We start from the raw sequence: 16,058 nt of genomic DNA on the forward strand, positions 1-16,058 counted from the left end.
TGGACCCTGAGGCTCCTTCCACAGTTTGGCTATTGTGGACATTGCTGCTAGAAACATCGGGGTGCAGGTGTCCCGGCGTTTCACTGCATCTGTATCTTTGGGGTAAATCCCCAGCAGTGCAATTGCTGGGTTGTAGGGCAGGTCTATTTTTAACTCTTTGAGGAACCTCCACACAGTTTTCCAGAGTGGCTGCACCAGTTCTCATTCCCACCAACAGTGCAAGAGGGTTCCCTTTTCTCCGCATCCTCTCCAACATTTGTGGTTTCCTGCCTTGTTAATTTTCCCCATTCTCACTGGTGTGAGATGGTATCATTGTGGTTTTGATTTGTATTTCCCTGATGGCAAGTGATGCAGAGCATTTTCTCATGTGCTTGTTGGCCATGTCTGTGTCTTCCTATGAGTTATATTTCATAGTCGTACCCTCTTTTGCCCTGGCGACTAGCGTGTTGTGAGTCAGATCTTTAACAAGGCCGGAAAAAGGTCATCAATCAAGATTTTACTTGTTGGATCACAATACTGTTACTACAACTGGGCTTTTATTTTAATAAGACAGGATGCGTGGTCAGGAAGGCAGAGGTGCTCTGCTTTTTTTTCCAAAAGTAATGACAGAAATTCTCTGGGTGGCTATAATTAAACTCTCGGCAATCCATTGGTGTTCGTTAGCAATATGGACATGGACGAGGGGCCCGGGACTGAGAGGTCTCTGAGAGTACAGTCCTCTCTGCTTCCTTCGAGAATGGGGTGTGGATATACCTACGGAGGGCTGTCTGTAAGAGCAAGATCTGTGAGCTGGAGACACCATTTCACTGGTCCTAAGCTGCTCAAGGAGAAGACTTACTGAAGGAGGAGGTTGTAAGTTTGGAGGAGATCTGGAGCCTTATGGGGACCCATCCTGGTGATTTGCTGCCAGCAAGACCCTAATGTTTTGAAGCCTCTGCCCATTGTGCTTGACCCCTACCCACTTCAGGTAGCAAGATTAGGAAGGCTGGGCCACGGGGTAGCAGTTTCATCTTGTCTTTATCTGAAACAAGATGAGTTCCTGCTGGTCTTGGCTTTCCTCCATCAGTCAGATATTCATTCATTATATTGATCTGTATAAGTCCCAGCACCATCTTCTCTGGACACAGATGTGAGTCCTTTTATGGTCTCACCCCTGAGGAGCTCACAGTCTAGTAGAGGCGATAAACTCCAAAACAAGTCAGAACAGAAGCGTTGTATGGGCAGGTTGTGAAATTTAAGTAAATATACAGCATTGGGATAATATCTTGTGAATTATTTCTTAGTCTGTGGTGATGTCTTTAGGCAGCAGTTATACCTTTAGGCCGCGTTGGGGGGAATTGTTTATGTGGCCTAATAAGTGTTCAGCTAAGGTTGAACTGTAAGTATTTGAATGAGGTGGTAGTGTGTTCTCTGGTTCTTTTGAGGAAACATACTCCCATGTGCACATGATACTTACCCTGAAGCTTTTCTTCCAGAACTCTTTGACATCTGTCTTGCCCGAGCCAAGGAGAGGTGGCGGTCCTTTAGCGCTGGAGGCTCTGAAGCAGAGAATGAAGGTATACATGATACTAACCCCATCTACTAAACCCCATCAGCTACTGTGGTCAGTCATGTGTGTTGTTATTTATTACATAGCAAAGTTTCCTTAGCTGAAATAGTGGTTGGTGGAATTTTATTAAAAAGTTTCATGGGAAAAGGGATTTTTTAGAGTGAACAAGTTGAAGAAAAAGCTTACGAGAAAGATCAGTTTTTTTTTTTTTTTTTTTTTTTTTTTTTGTTTTTGAGAAAGATCAGTTTGAGACGTGTTTGTGTGCAGCCATCTAGGAGAGCCAGTGGTAACCAGTGTGGTTTTACTATTCACACGATTTTAGCAGCCTGGCCCCTAGGACTGGTCAAGTGTTGGCTCACACAGGAGCATGGGAACGACTCCAGAGAGACAGGAACACTGCACAGTTGCTAGATGCTGCTTTTAGAATTCCCCGTGATGCTCAGGAGTGATCACTTCTGGTTAAGTAGCATCTTTTTTACTGATCTTTTTTTTAATACTGCCTATGTAATACTGGAATTCAAAAAATACAGCACCAGTTATTTGTAAATATTTATCAGAAATAGCATGCAGGAGTGTTCCCCTGCAGTACCTGCCATACCTCTCAGTCCACACGGGTGATGCTTTAGAGCAGATGGAGACGTGTTTTGTGTATATTTCCCTATTTGTCCTTAACTTCCGCTGACTGTTGTTGGTACCAGGTTTGATTTCAGACTCTGGGAAATCCCTAATGATGATCTAGCATCCGCTGGTGCTCTGAGATTTTGCTCTTCAGTAAGGAACCCCACAAACTGCTGGAAGCCCATGGTGGACCATGTTGACTCCTGCTATGGGCAGGCCTCTGTCCTTGTGCCGAACCATTTCCTGTGTTCGTTCCTGTAACACTTCTGAGCCTTGTAATCATTGCATGTGCTTGCCCCTGAGAGGTGTCAATGTTCTTCATGTTTTGATAGATGCTGGGTTTTCAGCAGCAGACAGAGAAGCCAGCTTGGAGCTTATTAAACTGGACATTTCTAGAACGTTTCCTAATCTCTGCATTTTCCAGCAAGTAGGTGGTGCTGATTTGTTGCTTTAAGTATGTTTTGTCTAAACATCATAGATGCCGAACCGCACTTACTTGTAATCAAGTTTGAAAAGTACTAGGGGTTTGGGGGATGGGGGTGGAGTTGGGGGAGAGCAGTCTCATGTCATCATATTTAGACTTTTACAGAGGAGGGTAACTAGTCCTTCCCAACAAACGTTTAGTATGGCCATGATTCTGCTTTTTAAAGGCAGTCTGGGCTCCTTGTACAGTGTACATACCTGAGCTGGGGTAGGTCTGGTCCAAGAAGGGCCCTGTGTGCTACTCCATCTGACAGAGCTTCCCTGGACACTACTTCGTTTTCAGGGCTGCCCACAGTAGCACTCCCTCAGAAGATGATCCCATGCCCTGGGGCCTGGGGTGCGGGCAGGAGTGCGAGGAAGTCCTTGGAAGTTATGGTTGTAGTAAGGGTGGGCTTCTGAGCAGATGACCCCAGGAAGTGGTGGCACCTCTGGGTGCAGAAACCAGCCGTGGGAGACAAGATAGAGAACTCTCTTTTGGAGGGCAGTAAAGAGAAACGTGAGCTCTCTCATGGACCTCTGAGTCAGCACAGGTAGGGCTCAGGGCTGCCGGCAGTGGATTCTGGAGTCATTGGAACAGAGGCATTGTGAAGACCTCTTCTGACAGCAGACATTTCCCTGGGGGTCTCATTTGACCCTTCCTGTGTTCATTCGGTTTTTTTTGCCAGTTCTGCTTCTGAAATATCCTTGACTCTGTCCTTGCTCCGTTCCTACTGCCCTTACTTGGCTCCTATTGCTGTCTTTTGTGGATAGCTGTGCCAGCCTCCGCACCCAGCCCCAGCCACCTGCATGTGCTCGCCTCAGCACCTGCTGAGCAACCTTGGAATCCCCGAACTGACTGTCAGGCCCATGTTTCTGATATCACGCCACACACACCCTGCATACCCAGTGAAGGATAGTGAATGAACCAGAACACAGTTCACTACCCACCTGGACTGAGCTAGGCATGCAGATGTAGATGTTAGACACAAGTGGGCTCTACAGAAACATGGGTGTGCCTCAGCACAGAAGACCTAAGGTCGCTCTGCTGGGAGTCTGGCATGAGGATGGGGGGTGTTGGGAATGGGGTTGCTGAGGAAGGGGCCCTCGGGCTGTGCTTGGACTAGGTTTGAATGACAGTCTGGCCAGATGATGGGAAAGACATCCCAGGCAGAAGGTGGATTAGAACCAAAGCATCAAATAGTGGCTGCTGCAGGGGATCCCCGCTTCCCTCTGAAGGAATGAGCAGAGAGCATGCAGTTCAGTGCTGTGGCCCCCACTTACTGACTCCTGGCCATTGTAGCTGCACCAGGAGCTCACTGTGGGACAGCCATGCTCTGGAGGAAGGGGGCTGCCAGGGCAGTGCTTCCAGACACACGTGCAGTGTAGCCAAGAAGGGCAGTCGGGGAACTGGGGTGGGGCCCAAGAGGTTGAGTGTCTTTCCAACGTTGAGGACCAGTCCCCAGACCGGGGACCCAGAGTAATCTGTGCAGTATCTCTTGGGGACTCAGCCTCATTGACTTTGAGATTCACTGGGCAATTATCTTGGTGCAGAGAGGTATGTTCAGAAGATGAGGAGGAACTTTAGGGGTGTCTTTGACGTGAGGTTGGGGTCAGATGGCAGAGAAGTTAGCTTTTCTCTTTCCTTCTGGGTTCCTTTGGGTGTGTCCCTCAGCCTGCTGTCCTCTTGGCTCTGGGTGGTCCTAAAACCAAAGGACAGTGGAGGGAAGAGTGTGGGAGGGATGTCCAAAGCAAGGACATCTGAAATAAGGGGCTGCCATCTGCCGGCACCATCTTTTCTTTGGAGAGAGAACATAGAAGGGTGGAGAATCTTAAGTTAAAAGCTTATACCTTTAAGTAAAGTTCAGTGTAGCGCTCTTGTTTTTCTCACTTAATGATGGTCAGCAGTGTTCAGGCGGGCATTTGGCGCTGCCAGAGAGCTCCCTCCCCGCCCCCCCTTCTCCTACCTTCTTGGCACTGGATGCCATCTTTTTTACCTTACTATTGGGGGTCTCCTCCTTCTGTCCTTCTGATTGAGAATTGTCATTTCTTCTACTTGACTTCTTGTATATACCAGAACGTGATGGCAGGGGCCATGGCGTTCTTGGTTAAGCCACATGCGGTCACCTGCAGAGTGACTCCTCACACATTTTATTCCTAAAGTTGATTGTAGCCTCGGGGTAGGTAGGGCAGGGAGTGGGGGATTCAGACCCAGTGGTCCCTTCATAGTGTCTTCAGACACTGACTTGGGCAGGGAGCACCATGTGCTTTCTCCTGTGTGCACTTAGGAAACCCAAAATCCTAGCAAAGCCTCAGGGATGAGAGAACCGGGAGAGTGTTTAGACTAAAAGGGTCACCAGCAGGACTTAATACTTCGAGGGTATTTCTCAAACCTGCCAGGCAGAAAAATATAGAAGAAACAAAGATGATAATGGGGGTTGGGGGGAGACCAGCGGGTCCCCTGCTCCGAAGAACCCTGAGGGAGCTGGCTTGCCTGTTGAACTTCGAAGGGGAAGCACGGTTACGCAACAGGAGCCAGGCTAAGTCTGTTTTCCTAGCGAGGTGTTCAGGCCTGACCCAGCAGCTTTTCTCCAAGCAGCCTTGTAGGTTGAGCTGTAGCCTCTCTCGCTCGTTAACTTGTTGAACTCTGCAGCACGTGCAGAGCTGTGAGCATAACGCTTGGCACCCAGCTCGTCCTCTGTGAGCAGCTGGTGTGACCAGCAGCACAGTGTCAAATGTTCTGAGTACTAACCAGACTTACGCACGTGTTTTGGTGTGTTGATCCTTTTAGGGTGGTCCATATCATGACATGTTGCACAGTATTTTGGGCGCTTATACTTGTTACCGACCGGATGTGGGTTATGTAAGTGAACCTTTTCAATATTTTATAATGTTACCATTTAAAAAGAGTCAGAATATGGCCCAGCACAACTTAGCTGCCAATGTCAGGCTGAGAGCCTTCATTTTTTTGTTGTTGTTGAGAGGGATGGAGAGTTTAGTGGTAAAGGAGTTGCCTCCATTTTCTTGTAAAGGATTGAGCCAATTCGGCCGCTCTGTGACATTAATCACATTGTAATTGGCTTTATAATTTCTTGCATGTGATTTTTTTTTATAATTTAATCAGAAAAGCCTTTAAGCAGTAACCATTGACTGTGCTGCTGCTGTTTCTTTGGCTTAGCAGATGTGTGTGTGCATGATTTTAGATTTAATGCATCAGGTAAGAGTCGCATTTCCATGGCAGCGGGGCACTGTCTGTGCTGGAGGGCAGGCTCTCAAATGCCAAATGCGTTTATGGGTTTCCATGTGGATGGCGGCAGGGCAGAGGGAGTGCAGGCACTGTGGCCCATGTGGCAGAGCAGTCTGAGGGAGGATAGGCCAGAGCTGCTGAGGTCTCAGGTCAGTGATGGGCAGGTGGCGGTGGGGGTGGGGGTTGGCTACATGGGCCCTCCTAGCATGAGGGTGTTCTGGTTCCACTTTTATTAGTCACGTAAAAGAGCTGTTTTGGCAGCAGTGGCTACTGTGAGTTTAATACCCTCTTCTCTCCTTCTTTAGGTCCAGGGCATGTCCTTTATAGCGGCAGTGTTGATCTTGAACCTAGATACTGCAGATGCCTTCATTGCTTTTTCTAATCTTTTGAATAAACCCTGTCAAATGGCATTTTTCCGAGTGGACCATGGCCTTGTGAGTATCCCTGGTATATTTGTCTCCACACAGCCTGAGTGGCTAATTATTCTGTCTTTTCAGAGGGAGAAGGAATATGTTTTCCAAACACACAGTTAATAGCCATTTCTTAATACCTTCTTCCTTCAGAAGTATTTCTGAAAACACGTCCTTTAAATGAGGGAGGAGGGGCATCTCCTGCCCGAATATGCACACGTTGTGTCAAGGCAGAGGCTCAGGAGTGCTTTGCACAGAACAGTGTGTAATACACCTCTGTTGCCACTCACTGTCACATGGGGGCTCTGCTTCACGTAGTACGCTCCTACGGGGAAAGAGATGTGGTTAGGACCAGCTCCTTTTTCTGACAAAGATAGTGTGTTCAGTTTAGTGCTGTAGACACAGAACAGGAAGGAGCTGACAGGAGTTGCCCTGGGAGGCCCCTGACTTGTTCTTGGAGGTGGGTCTTCTTTGTGGCACAGATGAAGAACCAAGGCTCAGAAATGACATGACCCATAAGGTACATCACTGGTGAGTAGAAGAGCTGGGAGCCCAACCCATTCTGCTTCCTAAGCCTGTCAGCTTTCTCCAGCCCAGGAGGGTCGCCCATTCTACAGGCTCATTGGCTGGATTTGCTGATAATTTGCTGATAATTGTCACCAGTATTTCAAGACAATCTCAGGAGTATTTCTTCCTTAATATTCTAAGGACTCTTGAGTATTTCTTGGTCAGGCAGTACATACATTTTTTAAAAAGTAGCATTTCAACAGTGCTGTGAAAATGGTGGCTGTTAGGGAAATATAAATTAGCAGAGGCCTTTTGGAAGACAGTTTGGTTTTAAGTATCAGTGGTAAATGGCACGGGTATTCAATTCTGCTTGTGCGAATCAGTTCTAAGAAAGTCACAAGTATGGACAAAGCATAATGCACAAAGATGGTTGTTACATAATTATAACTGTTATAATTTAAAATTATCTTTCATGGTGAAAATGAAAACATTTTAAAATGGGGGTTTAGAGGGAGGCAGATGGTTCTTTAAAATCTGGCAGTAGAAACAACAGGTGTTGGTGAGGATGTAGGAAGAAAGGGAACCCTTTTACACTACTGGTGGGAATGCAAGCTGGTGCAGCCACTCTGGAAAACAGTATGGAGTTTCCTCAAGGTACTAAAAGTAGAACTACCATATGATCCAGTAATCACACCACTGGATATTTACCCAAAGAATGGGAAAGTACTAATTCAAAAGGCATATGCGCCTGATATTTATAGCATTATTATCAATAATTGCTAAAAGATGGAAGCAGCCCAAGGGTCCATCAGCTGATGAATGGATGAAGAAAATGTGTGTATATCCAACGGAATATTACTCAGCCATAAAAAAGAATGAAATATTGCCATTTGCCACGACATGGATGGAGTTAGAGGGTATTAGGCTAAGTGAAATAAGTCAGTCAGAGAAAGACAAATATCATATGATTTCTCTCATGTGGAATTTAAGAAACAAATGAAGGGAGGAGACAAAATACAGACTCTTAACTGGAGAACAAGCTGGTGGTTACTCTGGGGAGATGGGTGGGGGAATAGGGAAATTGGTGATGGGGGTTAAGGAGAGCACTTAGTACCGAGCAATGTGTGGAACTGTTGGATCATTCACTGTATTGTACTTTTGAAAATAAGATATTGCTGTATGTTAAGGTACTAGAATTAAAAAATAATGAAATCTGGTGCCACATCCAGTGAGGTACTGATATTTGTAAAGCATTATATTGTGGGAAAATATGTACAATGAAAAAGCTAATTTTTTTCCAAAAGTATCTGAACTAGAACAGGTGCTACCATTTTTAACAATAAAAGGAAACGAACAATGTTAATAGTATTTGTGGATGGTTGTCTTTGCTTCTGTAATTCTGAAGTTTTTTTTTCACAGGGAATATTTACAGATTTTCAGTCAGGAAAATGCTTATTTTATATAATAAAATGATTTTTATGTTAACATCTCCTAATTGTAAAGATAAGACCCCACCTTTCTCTTTCAAAACATATGATAAAAACCATGCTTATGAATTTTCACATGTATTTTTAAGGAAAGATCAGAGTCATAGTAGCATTGAGTGGGACCTTCTTTACAGCAAGGTCTCCCGACAGTAGCACTATGGAGGGCTGTCCTAGGCCCCGGAGGAGGCTCGCAGCATCCTTGGCCTCTATCCACTGGCTGCCGAGTGGAGCCTTGCATATCCATCAAAAATGTCCTCATTGTCAGATGTCCCCCTGGGAGGCAAAGTCCTCCCCGCACCCCTGCTGGGACCCACTGGTTTATAGTCCATCCCTTCACTGAGTCCAAGAGTCGCCATTTGCCCACATGCATCCAGGTGGTAAATGGGCTGGCGCTCCAGTGTGTGTCATTCCTAATCCCATTGTAGCTGTTCTTTCTCTTTCAGCAGCACTCCCCTGCTCAGTGTGTTTTATTTTCCTACAAACCCTCTAGGAGTTGAAAAGCTTGTGGCGGTAAAATACAGGCTCTGAATGCTTTTCCTTAATGCTTTCTCCCTTACCTGAATTAAAAGAGCTGCGTTTTGAGGCCAGAGTAGCTTAGCCTATGCCATACGTGCCAGTATGATACTCCCTCTGGATATGCCATGGTTGTGTGCCAGGGATGCCTGCTTTCTCGGGTTATGTAGGCAGTTGGTCATTCTTAGAGAAGAGCAGGCCCACCAAGACCCAGCCTTTGCTGTGGGACAGGCATTGTTCAAATCCCAGCCTTGCTGCACACCAGTGGCAAGTTACTAACTGCGATGTAGCTAGTGACATTGTTGTGAAGAGTAGGGAAGGGGCTTAGGTAGAAACTGCCTGAGCCCAGTGAGGAGTTCTAATCAAGACATGTTAGCAGCTGCAGGAGACAATTGTTCTGTTCCAAAAGTGTCTATATGTGGCCTTTATTCTGTAAAATGGAAACCTGTGATCATTGGTTTATTGGTATGTCTCACATTATCTCCCCAGATGTTGACATATTTTGCTGCATTTGAGGTATTCTTTGAAGAAAATTTGCCGAAATTATTTGCTCATTTCAAGAAAAACAACCTAACTCCAGACATCTACCTAATTGATTGGTAAGATCGAATTTTCTATGTGTTTTCTCATCTCCCTGTTTTTCATGTCCTCACTGCCAGCTTTCTGGGCTCAGCTTAACTCCCTCCCACATCCTGTTTTAGAGTCTTCCCCACTGCCCTGCATTTGCAGTGCCCTCAGCTCTTCAAGCTCCTGCACAGTTAGTCATCTGGGCCCTATTAGGCCTGTTTTATTATCATCTGTGACTGTCACTAGCCTTCTTACTCCCTCAAGGAGAGAAACAGTGTCCTGGACCTATTTGTTTTCTGAGTGCCATTAATCCCTTAATTGAGATGCCACTACATACCGGGTCTGTGCTGGGCCCTCTGCTAGGATCTAGTGATGAGTGGGAAGCAGGACATGGTGCTTGCCTGTCAGGAGCTCTGTCTGCAGGGAAGACGGACAGAGCCCTGGACCCCAGCTAAGGGGTTAGAGTACACAGAGGTGACCCAGGAATTTGAGCCGAGGCATGATGTGAACATATGGTGGTCCAGAGTTAGCATGGCTGTAGCAGTCAGTTTGGTGATGCTGGAGCCTAATGTAAAGGGTGAGAAAGGCGGGTGGGAGGCCAGGGGGCCAAATCGTATGTGACTTAGGTCCCATGCCAGGGAGCTTGGGCAAGATTGCAGGGGCCGAAGGAATGGTTGCAGGCTTTTGCTCAGGGTGAGGATGGAGGCAGGTTGTATCTAGAAGTGAGCTTTAGGTTACTTGGGAGCCAGGGGAGCCTAGAGACCGGGACAAGTGAAGGCCAGAAGAGCAGGGCTTGAACTGAGGCTTAGGAGCAGGTGGATGGTGGGGAGCAGAGAGGGGAGCTGTGGGACCTGGAGAGACTTTGCAGTTGTGTGAGGGAAGGCCGAGAATCATCTGCGCTCGAGTGTCTGGCTGGTAAGGGGCTTGCAGGTTTGGCAGCATTGTTCATGGATCTGATTTGGGACACAGTGATTTTGAGGTACCTGCTGGACATCTAAGTAGACTAACAGGTAGGAGGCTTTAGAGAGTTCTGGGCAGAACAGTAGGCCAGGCACATCTTCATGCTGAGGAAGGGGTGGGCTGTCACTGCAGAGAATACTGGTGTTTAGGGGCAGACTTGTGGAGGGATAGTGGGAGGAGATGGTTCTGGAACCCTTAGGCCTGGTCTAGCCTCTCCTCCTACTTGCCTCGTGGCCTTAGTGGTGGGCTTTAACCCTTTCTGAGCACGTTTGCTCCCCTGTCCCCTGCAGTGATTATGATTAACCTTGTAGGGCTTTATAAGGTGACACCCCCAGTCCTTGTCGCCTGGCTTATGGAGGGGCTCTGCAGGAAAAAAGATGCCACTTGGCCAAAAGGCCCATTTGGGCTTCAACACTTCTGTGTACAGTGAATCTAAAACTGCTAGGAACACATTTGGAGGCTCTTTGATCTTTGATCATCTGAAACGAGGCCCAGTCCCTAAATAAAGCAGACTTGACTGCAACCTTAGGAATGAACCTTCAGGATTCTTGTCATTTGTTGCTTTTCTCCTAAACCTTGAGACTGTTATAGGTCTACTGAAGACCTCCCGGGAGTGAGGGTTTGGAGCTTGGAGCTGCAGCCACAGGAATTGATGCCACTCAGGAGTAGTGAACGGCAGGCCGTGAGGTGGCCACTGCCAAAGATGCTGGGCTGAGCTGTCTTCAGTGCCCCGTGGAGGTGTTTGGGGCCTGTCCCAGAGGGCACTCCAGGCAGTGGCGAGGAAGCCAGGGACAGAACAGGGCGTGCTCAGGACCTGCCCTGGAAGCTGACGTTGCAGAGACACTCGTTGCTGGTTTTGTCTTCACAGTGTCTGCAGCAGGTGTAAATACCTCTTAGCACAGAGGAGGCTGCTGATTCAGTGGGACCCTGCCCAGTCACACCCGGAGTGAGCAGGCCAGGTTGGTCAGATGCCAGAGCCTTTGCTTTTTCACTCTGTTCCACCACCTTCCCCAGAGCCTCATCCTCACCTTTAGCAGGGATCTGCCTTGGAATTGCTTGCGCCAGGTGGACCTGCACAGTGCATGGGTTCCTTAAGACAAGGTAGGGCTTAGGCTTCCATTTACCAACTGCCTGAGGACGAAGCCTCTCGTTCCTACCCAGTGTCAGAGGGTTGAGCCTCTTGCACCCACCCTGTGTGCCTTGGCTGGCTGAGTGTCCTGAGTGAGCTGTGAGGGCACGAAGATGACAAAATCTCCTTTCCTGCCTCCTTTCCACCCACCAGAGGCCAGCTGGGAATCACTCCAGCTTCATTCGCAGGACAGTTTCTCTGCCCCATGGATTATTGCTTTATAGCTTTATTGGCCATTACCCAGCACAGCTGGAGAGTTACTCCTCCAGAATGCTCTGGTCTCTCCCCACCACTGCTGTGCCTTCTGCTTACCTCTATCACAACACTGACCTCTGAGGGCAGCTTCTGTTTCTTGCCCTTCTGGTCATGGGCTGAACTTTGTCAGTGTCCTCTGGGTCACCTGTCTCTGGCCCCGTGTGCAGCTCCAAGTCCTAGATCAGGGAATGCATCTGTTCCCAAGGGGCCCCTTCCTGGGTTTAAATTACACAGAATCCAGCCAAAGGTGTGCTCAGGTGCTGGGGAACATTGGCGCAGAGATCTCCCGGCTGAGAATGAGTTTTCCTGCCAGTGCTGCCTTTCTGGAAAAAGGGGTCTCCCCCTTGCTGTAGAAGGGCAGAATTATCTGGTGGTGCAAATGGGTTTTGGAGTAAATGATCTTGTATTAGTAAAAGAATCCAGCAGTACCTTCCATGTCATTATTAGTGTCGGGGGAGGGGGGGTCATAGGAGATCCCAGCATTAACACTGAATCTCTGCATTGAAGGAAGGGTTCAGGGTGAGGTATGGTTAGCAGATTGCAGTTTCTGTGGCATCTTGCACTCATTTCATTTGTAGGTTTTGAGTTTGAGGTGACAGGTCCACCCATGAGCTCCTCAAGAGCAGGGGCCTGAGTCTGGTGCACACCAGGGCCTTGGTGTATGTGTGCGTGGAAGGACGAGGAGGACTGTGAGCCCGTGGTGGAAAGCCTCTTGCAAGAAGGGCCTGCGTTGTGGTGCGGGAGCTCCTGTGCTGGGCCTGCTGGGGGTGGGGTGGGGGTGCCCACCAGAGGGTGCTCTGGGGGCACAGAGGTGGATCTCACTGCTTCTAGGGTGGGGATGGGGGCTGAACTTAATAACTGAGTTGAGACTGAGTCTTTAATGAATGTAGTTCCTATTTGGAATTTAAAGGTCTTCATCCTCAGAAACTCTAATCATCTTACTTGGCGGTGTCTAGTGTAACTGCTTGTCTCTGTTAGGAACACAGGAGCACACAGGCAGGGAAGGGGCTCAGGAGCACTTCCTAGACCAACTCTGGGGGCAGAGGCTTATAACCTGGGAAACGGTGGGCACGGCTGGGAATCTGCGTCAATCTGTGGCTTCTCCACAGGGAAGGCTGCTGGATGGTGCCTCCATCTCAGGCTCAAATCCACTTCCCACAGCCTCCCTTTATTTGCAGTTTCCTTGTCTGTAAAGTGGAGATGATTAGATGCCCTCGTGGAGATGCTGTGAGGAGAAATTGGATAAGCCTAGTAGATTGTATAAAAATAGCGCTCAGCATGGATGCCGGTGCCCCCATCAGCTGTTACCTGCTCAGGGAGTAGATCAGGGGAGGGCTGGTTTCTGAGAATGAGCCTTGGCCTCCGTGAAGGCTTTGGGAGTAGTGGAGCCCCCTGCTCCCCCTCCTGAACCCCCTCACACTTTCGTGCAGGCTCAAACAAGCAGTTAGAACAGACATCCAGATAAAGATGTTTTCTGGAAGTTGGGAGGGCTTGGCAGGAAGAATCCAACCTGTGCTCCCACACACGTCATGGGGGAAACAGATGCACGCAAGCCATGTTTGGTATCTTTTGTAAGCCCGTAGCCACTTCTTTCATTCCTCAACGTAGAAATACATTATTTTGCATTAGTTGAATTTGTACCTGAAGTTACCATTTTTGTTGTAAAGTGCAAAAACGCACAGTGGTCCAGGGAAGAAGCAGCCTTGAATTCTCTCTTGCTTCCAGGAGGAGAACCCGCAGACTCCTGGGCAGGCCCCTGGGCCCTGCTCTCCCGCACTCATGAGTCTGACAGGAGGAAGCCAAGTGCACCGGCTGCGGTGAGGGCACTCGAAGGGCTGGAAATGGGAAGGGCTAGGGGCCCCTGTGCAGAGGGCAGCCCTCTTGTTCCTGCTGCCCTGGTGGGAGCCATCCCCATCCCGGTCCCAGGGCTGCTTCGGGACCAGGGCAGAGCCTGGTGGCAGGGTTGCTGAGGGCCCTCTTCAGCTGTGTGCGTGGTGCCTGCATAAACAACTGGAGGAGAGCAGAGGATGAGCGGTCCAGTGTCCTCTTCACAGTGGAGGTTAATCTAAGGGGGTTTAAAATGCAGGCAAGTATCTGAAAGTGTGGGCTCAGAAGTGGTCTCCAGTGAAGGGGGAGGTGAGGAGCGGCAGGAGGCCCTTCTCTGTGTGAGCAGTGCTGCTGGGAGGAGGGTTGGAGGAGGGGGAGGTGCCAGAGATGTCTGTCTCAGAGCAGGAGGGGACAGAGCGGTGTGACCCTTGGCTCCCAAGGGGGCAAGGGGTGAGCCCTGGTTGCTGAAAGCCTGCAGAATCTACGGGCTCAGAGGGAGCAGTGAGGAGGCAGATGGCAGGGTCCGGGTGGCAATCACAGGGCTAGGTGTGGAGGAGCTGCCTGGTGCCAGGACTGTGCTATCTTAGGGACACTGTGGGCCCGCCAGTGACTGCTGGGAAAGATGAAGGCACAGTGCCAGCACCGAGTGGGAAGCCCACTGAGCCCAAGGTCCAGGAAATGGCCTTCCAGGAGTGGGAGGGCCTTTAAAAAAATGTTCTATTTTCTTTACTTACTTGTTTTTTAATTTATTTATTTGACAGAGAGCACATGCACATGTGAGCTGGGGGAGGGGCAGAGGGACAAGCAGGCTCCTCGCTGAGTAGGGAACCCTGTGTAGGGCTGGTTCCCAGGACCCTGAGATCATGCCCTGAGCTGAGGTCAAACGCTTAACCTATGGAGCCACCCAGGTGCCCCCCAAAATGTTTTCTTTAAAAGGCATATTTTAGGGGTGGCTGGGTGGCTCCATAGGTTAAACATCTGCCTTCTGCTCAGGCCAGGATCTCGGGGTCCTGGGATCTAGCCTTATTATATCTGGCTCCCCGCTCAGAGGGGTGCCTGCTTCTCCCTCTCCCTTTGCCCCCCACCCCACTATGTGAATATACTCTCTTTCTCTCTCTCTTTCTCTCTCAGATAGGTAAATAAAATCTTAAAAAGTAAATAAATAAAAGGCACATTTTATTTAAGAGGTAACATTCGAGGCCTTACAATTCCACGTTGGTCCATGAAACGGTAGATAATAGAAGTGTGGTCAAGCTCACTTTGTAATGAAGTACATACCGGTGATCCGTTCAGCGATTGCCATTCTTCCCTCTCTGATCTTGGGGTACTGCCTCTGGTACCATCGACACAGACTGTTACCAGCCCAGAGCCCTCCCCGATCTCCAGGTCATAAACAGATGATGAGTTCATGTAGCCACTTGGATGTCTGACTTTTAGACACCATGATGACTCTGTTGCATTTCCCCTGAGATTAGTCCACCTTGGAGTCCAGCGTCCCTCTGCTCTGGCCACGTCTGGGGTGGCTGTCCTATGAAGTGGATGGGACCTTACAGCAGTCTATGAGGCCCATGCGTGCTGGGCCTGGTCTCCACAGGCATCCTCGTGTATTCTGTCCTCCGCTCTTTTTGCCTTTAGCCCAGTGGGTTCATGTTCTTTCTTGGCTGTGCCAGGTTTACTGCTGCCTCAGGGTTTGGGAGCTCCCTGCTTCCTGTGGCTGGACGCTGTCTCGACCTCTGCCCTTGGCTTGCAGCCTCTTTTTCAGGGCCTTATGGAAATGTCACTTCACAGTGACACAGTCTTCCTAGACCATCCTCTTTCGAAGAGTGTGTGTGTGTGCGTGTGTGCACACTTGCATGCACATCCAGGCTGGCAGCCCTGCCTCTCCCTGCTTGTGCCTGTCACCATCTGACCTATCGTGCACTTTATCCCCTCTGCTCTGGAGGGCAGGAGCTTGGTCCATTTCGTTGGATGCCACGTACGCTTGTCCCCTCAGAACAGTGATGAGCATGTGGCAGTAGGCTTCAGAAGGTATTTTGATGGGTGCATTGGCTGCTTGGCATCAGAAGGGCTCAGGTCTGGGCACTTGCCTCATGGAGAAACAGTAGGTGCCTCGGATGGATGTGAGGATGGAGCAGGGGTGCGTGGTAGGCATTGACTGGCGTTTTTAACTTTACAGAGTTCAGGACGTCTGAAGTAATTTGTGGAGATGCATACGTGAAACTGAACCTGAGAGTTTCACATCACCGCCATTTCTCTTGTTGTTTCTCTCTTCTTTGCTCTATAGCTTTGTCTGTTTTCTGATTGTTTTTTACGTGAGACTCTGCTTTTAAGAGGTTAAGGGTTTGCTTTCCATGGATGAGCTGGCAGGTGGGAGACAGCATCATGGGCTGGTTAGTTCTTTTTCATGTTTTTTTTTTTTTTTTTTTTTTTTTTTTTTTTATGATAGTCACAGAGAGAGAGAGAGAGGCAGAGACACAGGCAGAGGGAGAAGCAGGCTCCATGCACCGGGAGCCTGATGTGGGATTCGATC

The 16,058-nt window shown here is 48.8% G+C and overlaps 1 protein-coding gene across 9 annotated transcripts in view; it reads left to right on the forward strand.

The window, feature by feature from the left end:
* TBC1D14 (TBC1 domain family member 14) overlaps window positions 1-16,058 on the forward strand; it is a 105,512-nt gene that overhangs the window by 83,432 nt on the left and 6,022 nt on the right. For 6 of the 9 annotated variants that reach the window (XM_077875003.1, XM_077875007.1, XM_077874997.1 and 3 more), the window contains 5 exons: window positions 1,476-1,556; window positions 2,500-2,594; window positions 5,418-5,489; window positions 6,179-6,307; window positions 9,280-9,389. In XM_077875003.1, the coding sequence (XP_077731129.1) occupies window positions 1,476-1,556; window positions 2,500-2,594; window positions 5,418-5,489; window positions 6,179-6,307; window positions 9,280-9,389 (487 nt within the window). Of the gene's footprint in view, window positions 1-1,475; window positions 1,557-2,499; window positions 2,595-5,417; window positions 5,490-6,178; window positions 6,308-9,279; window positions 9,390-11,185; window positions 11,277-13,426; window positions 13,519-16,058 lie in introns of all 9 variants that reach the window. The other 3 variants (XM_077875005.1, XM_077874999.1, XM_077874995.1) reach the window with 3 other exon arrangements.

The sequence above is a fragment of the Canis aureus genome, chromosome 2 (genome assembly GCF_053574225.1).
Source record: "Canis aureus isolate CA01 chromosome 2, VMU_Caureus_v.1.0, whole genome shotgun sequence".
Lineage (NCBI taxonomy): Eukaryota > Metazoa > Chordata > Mammalia > Carnivora > Canidae > Canis > Canis aureus.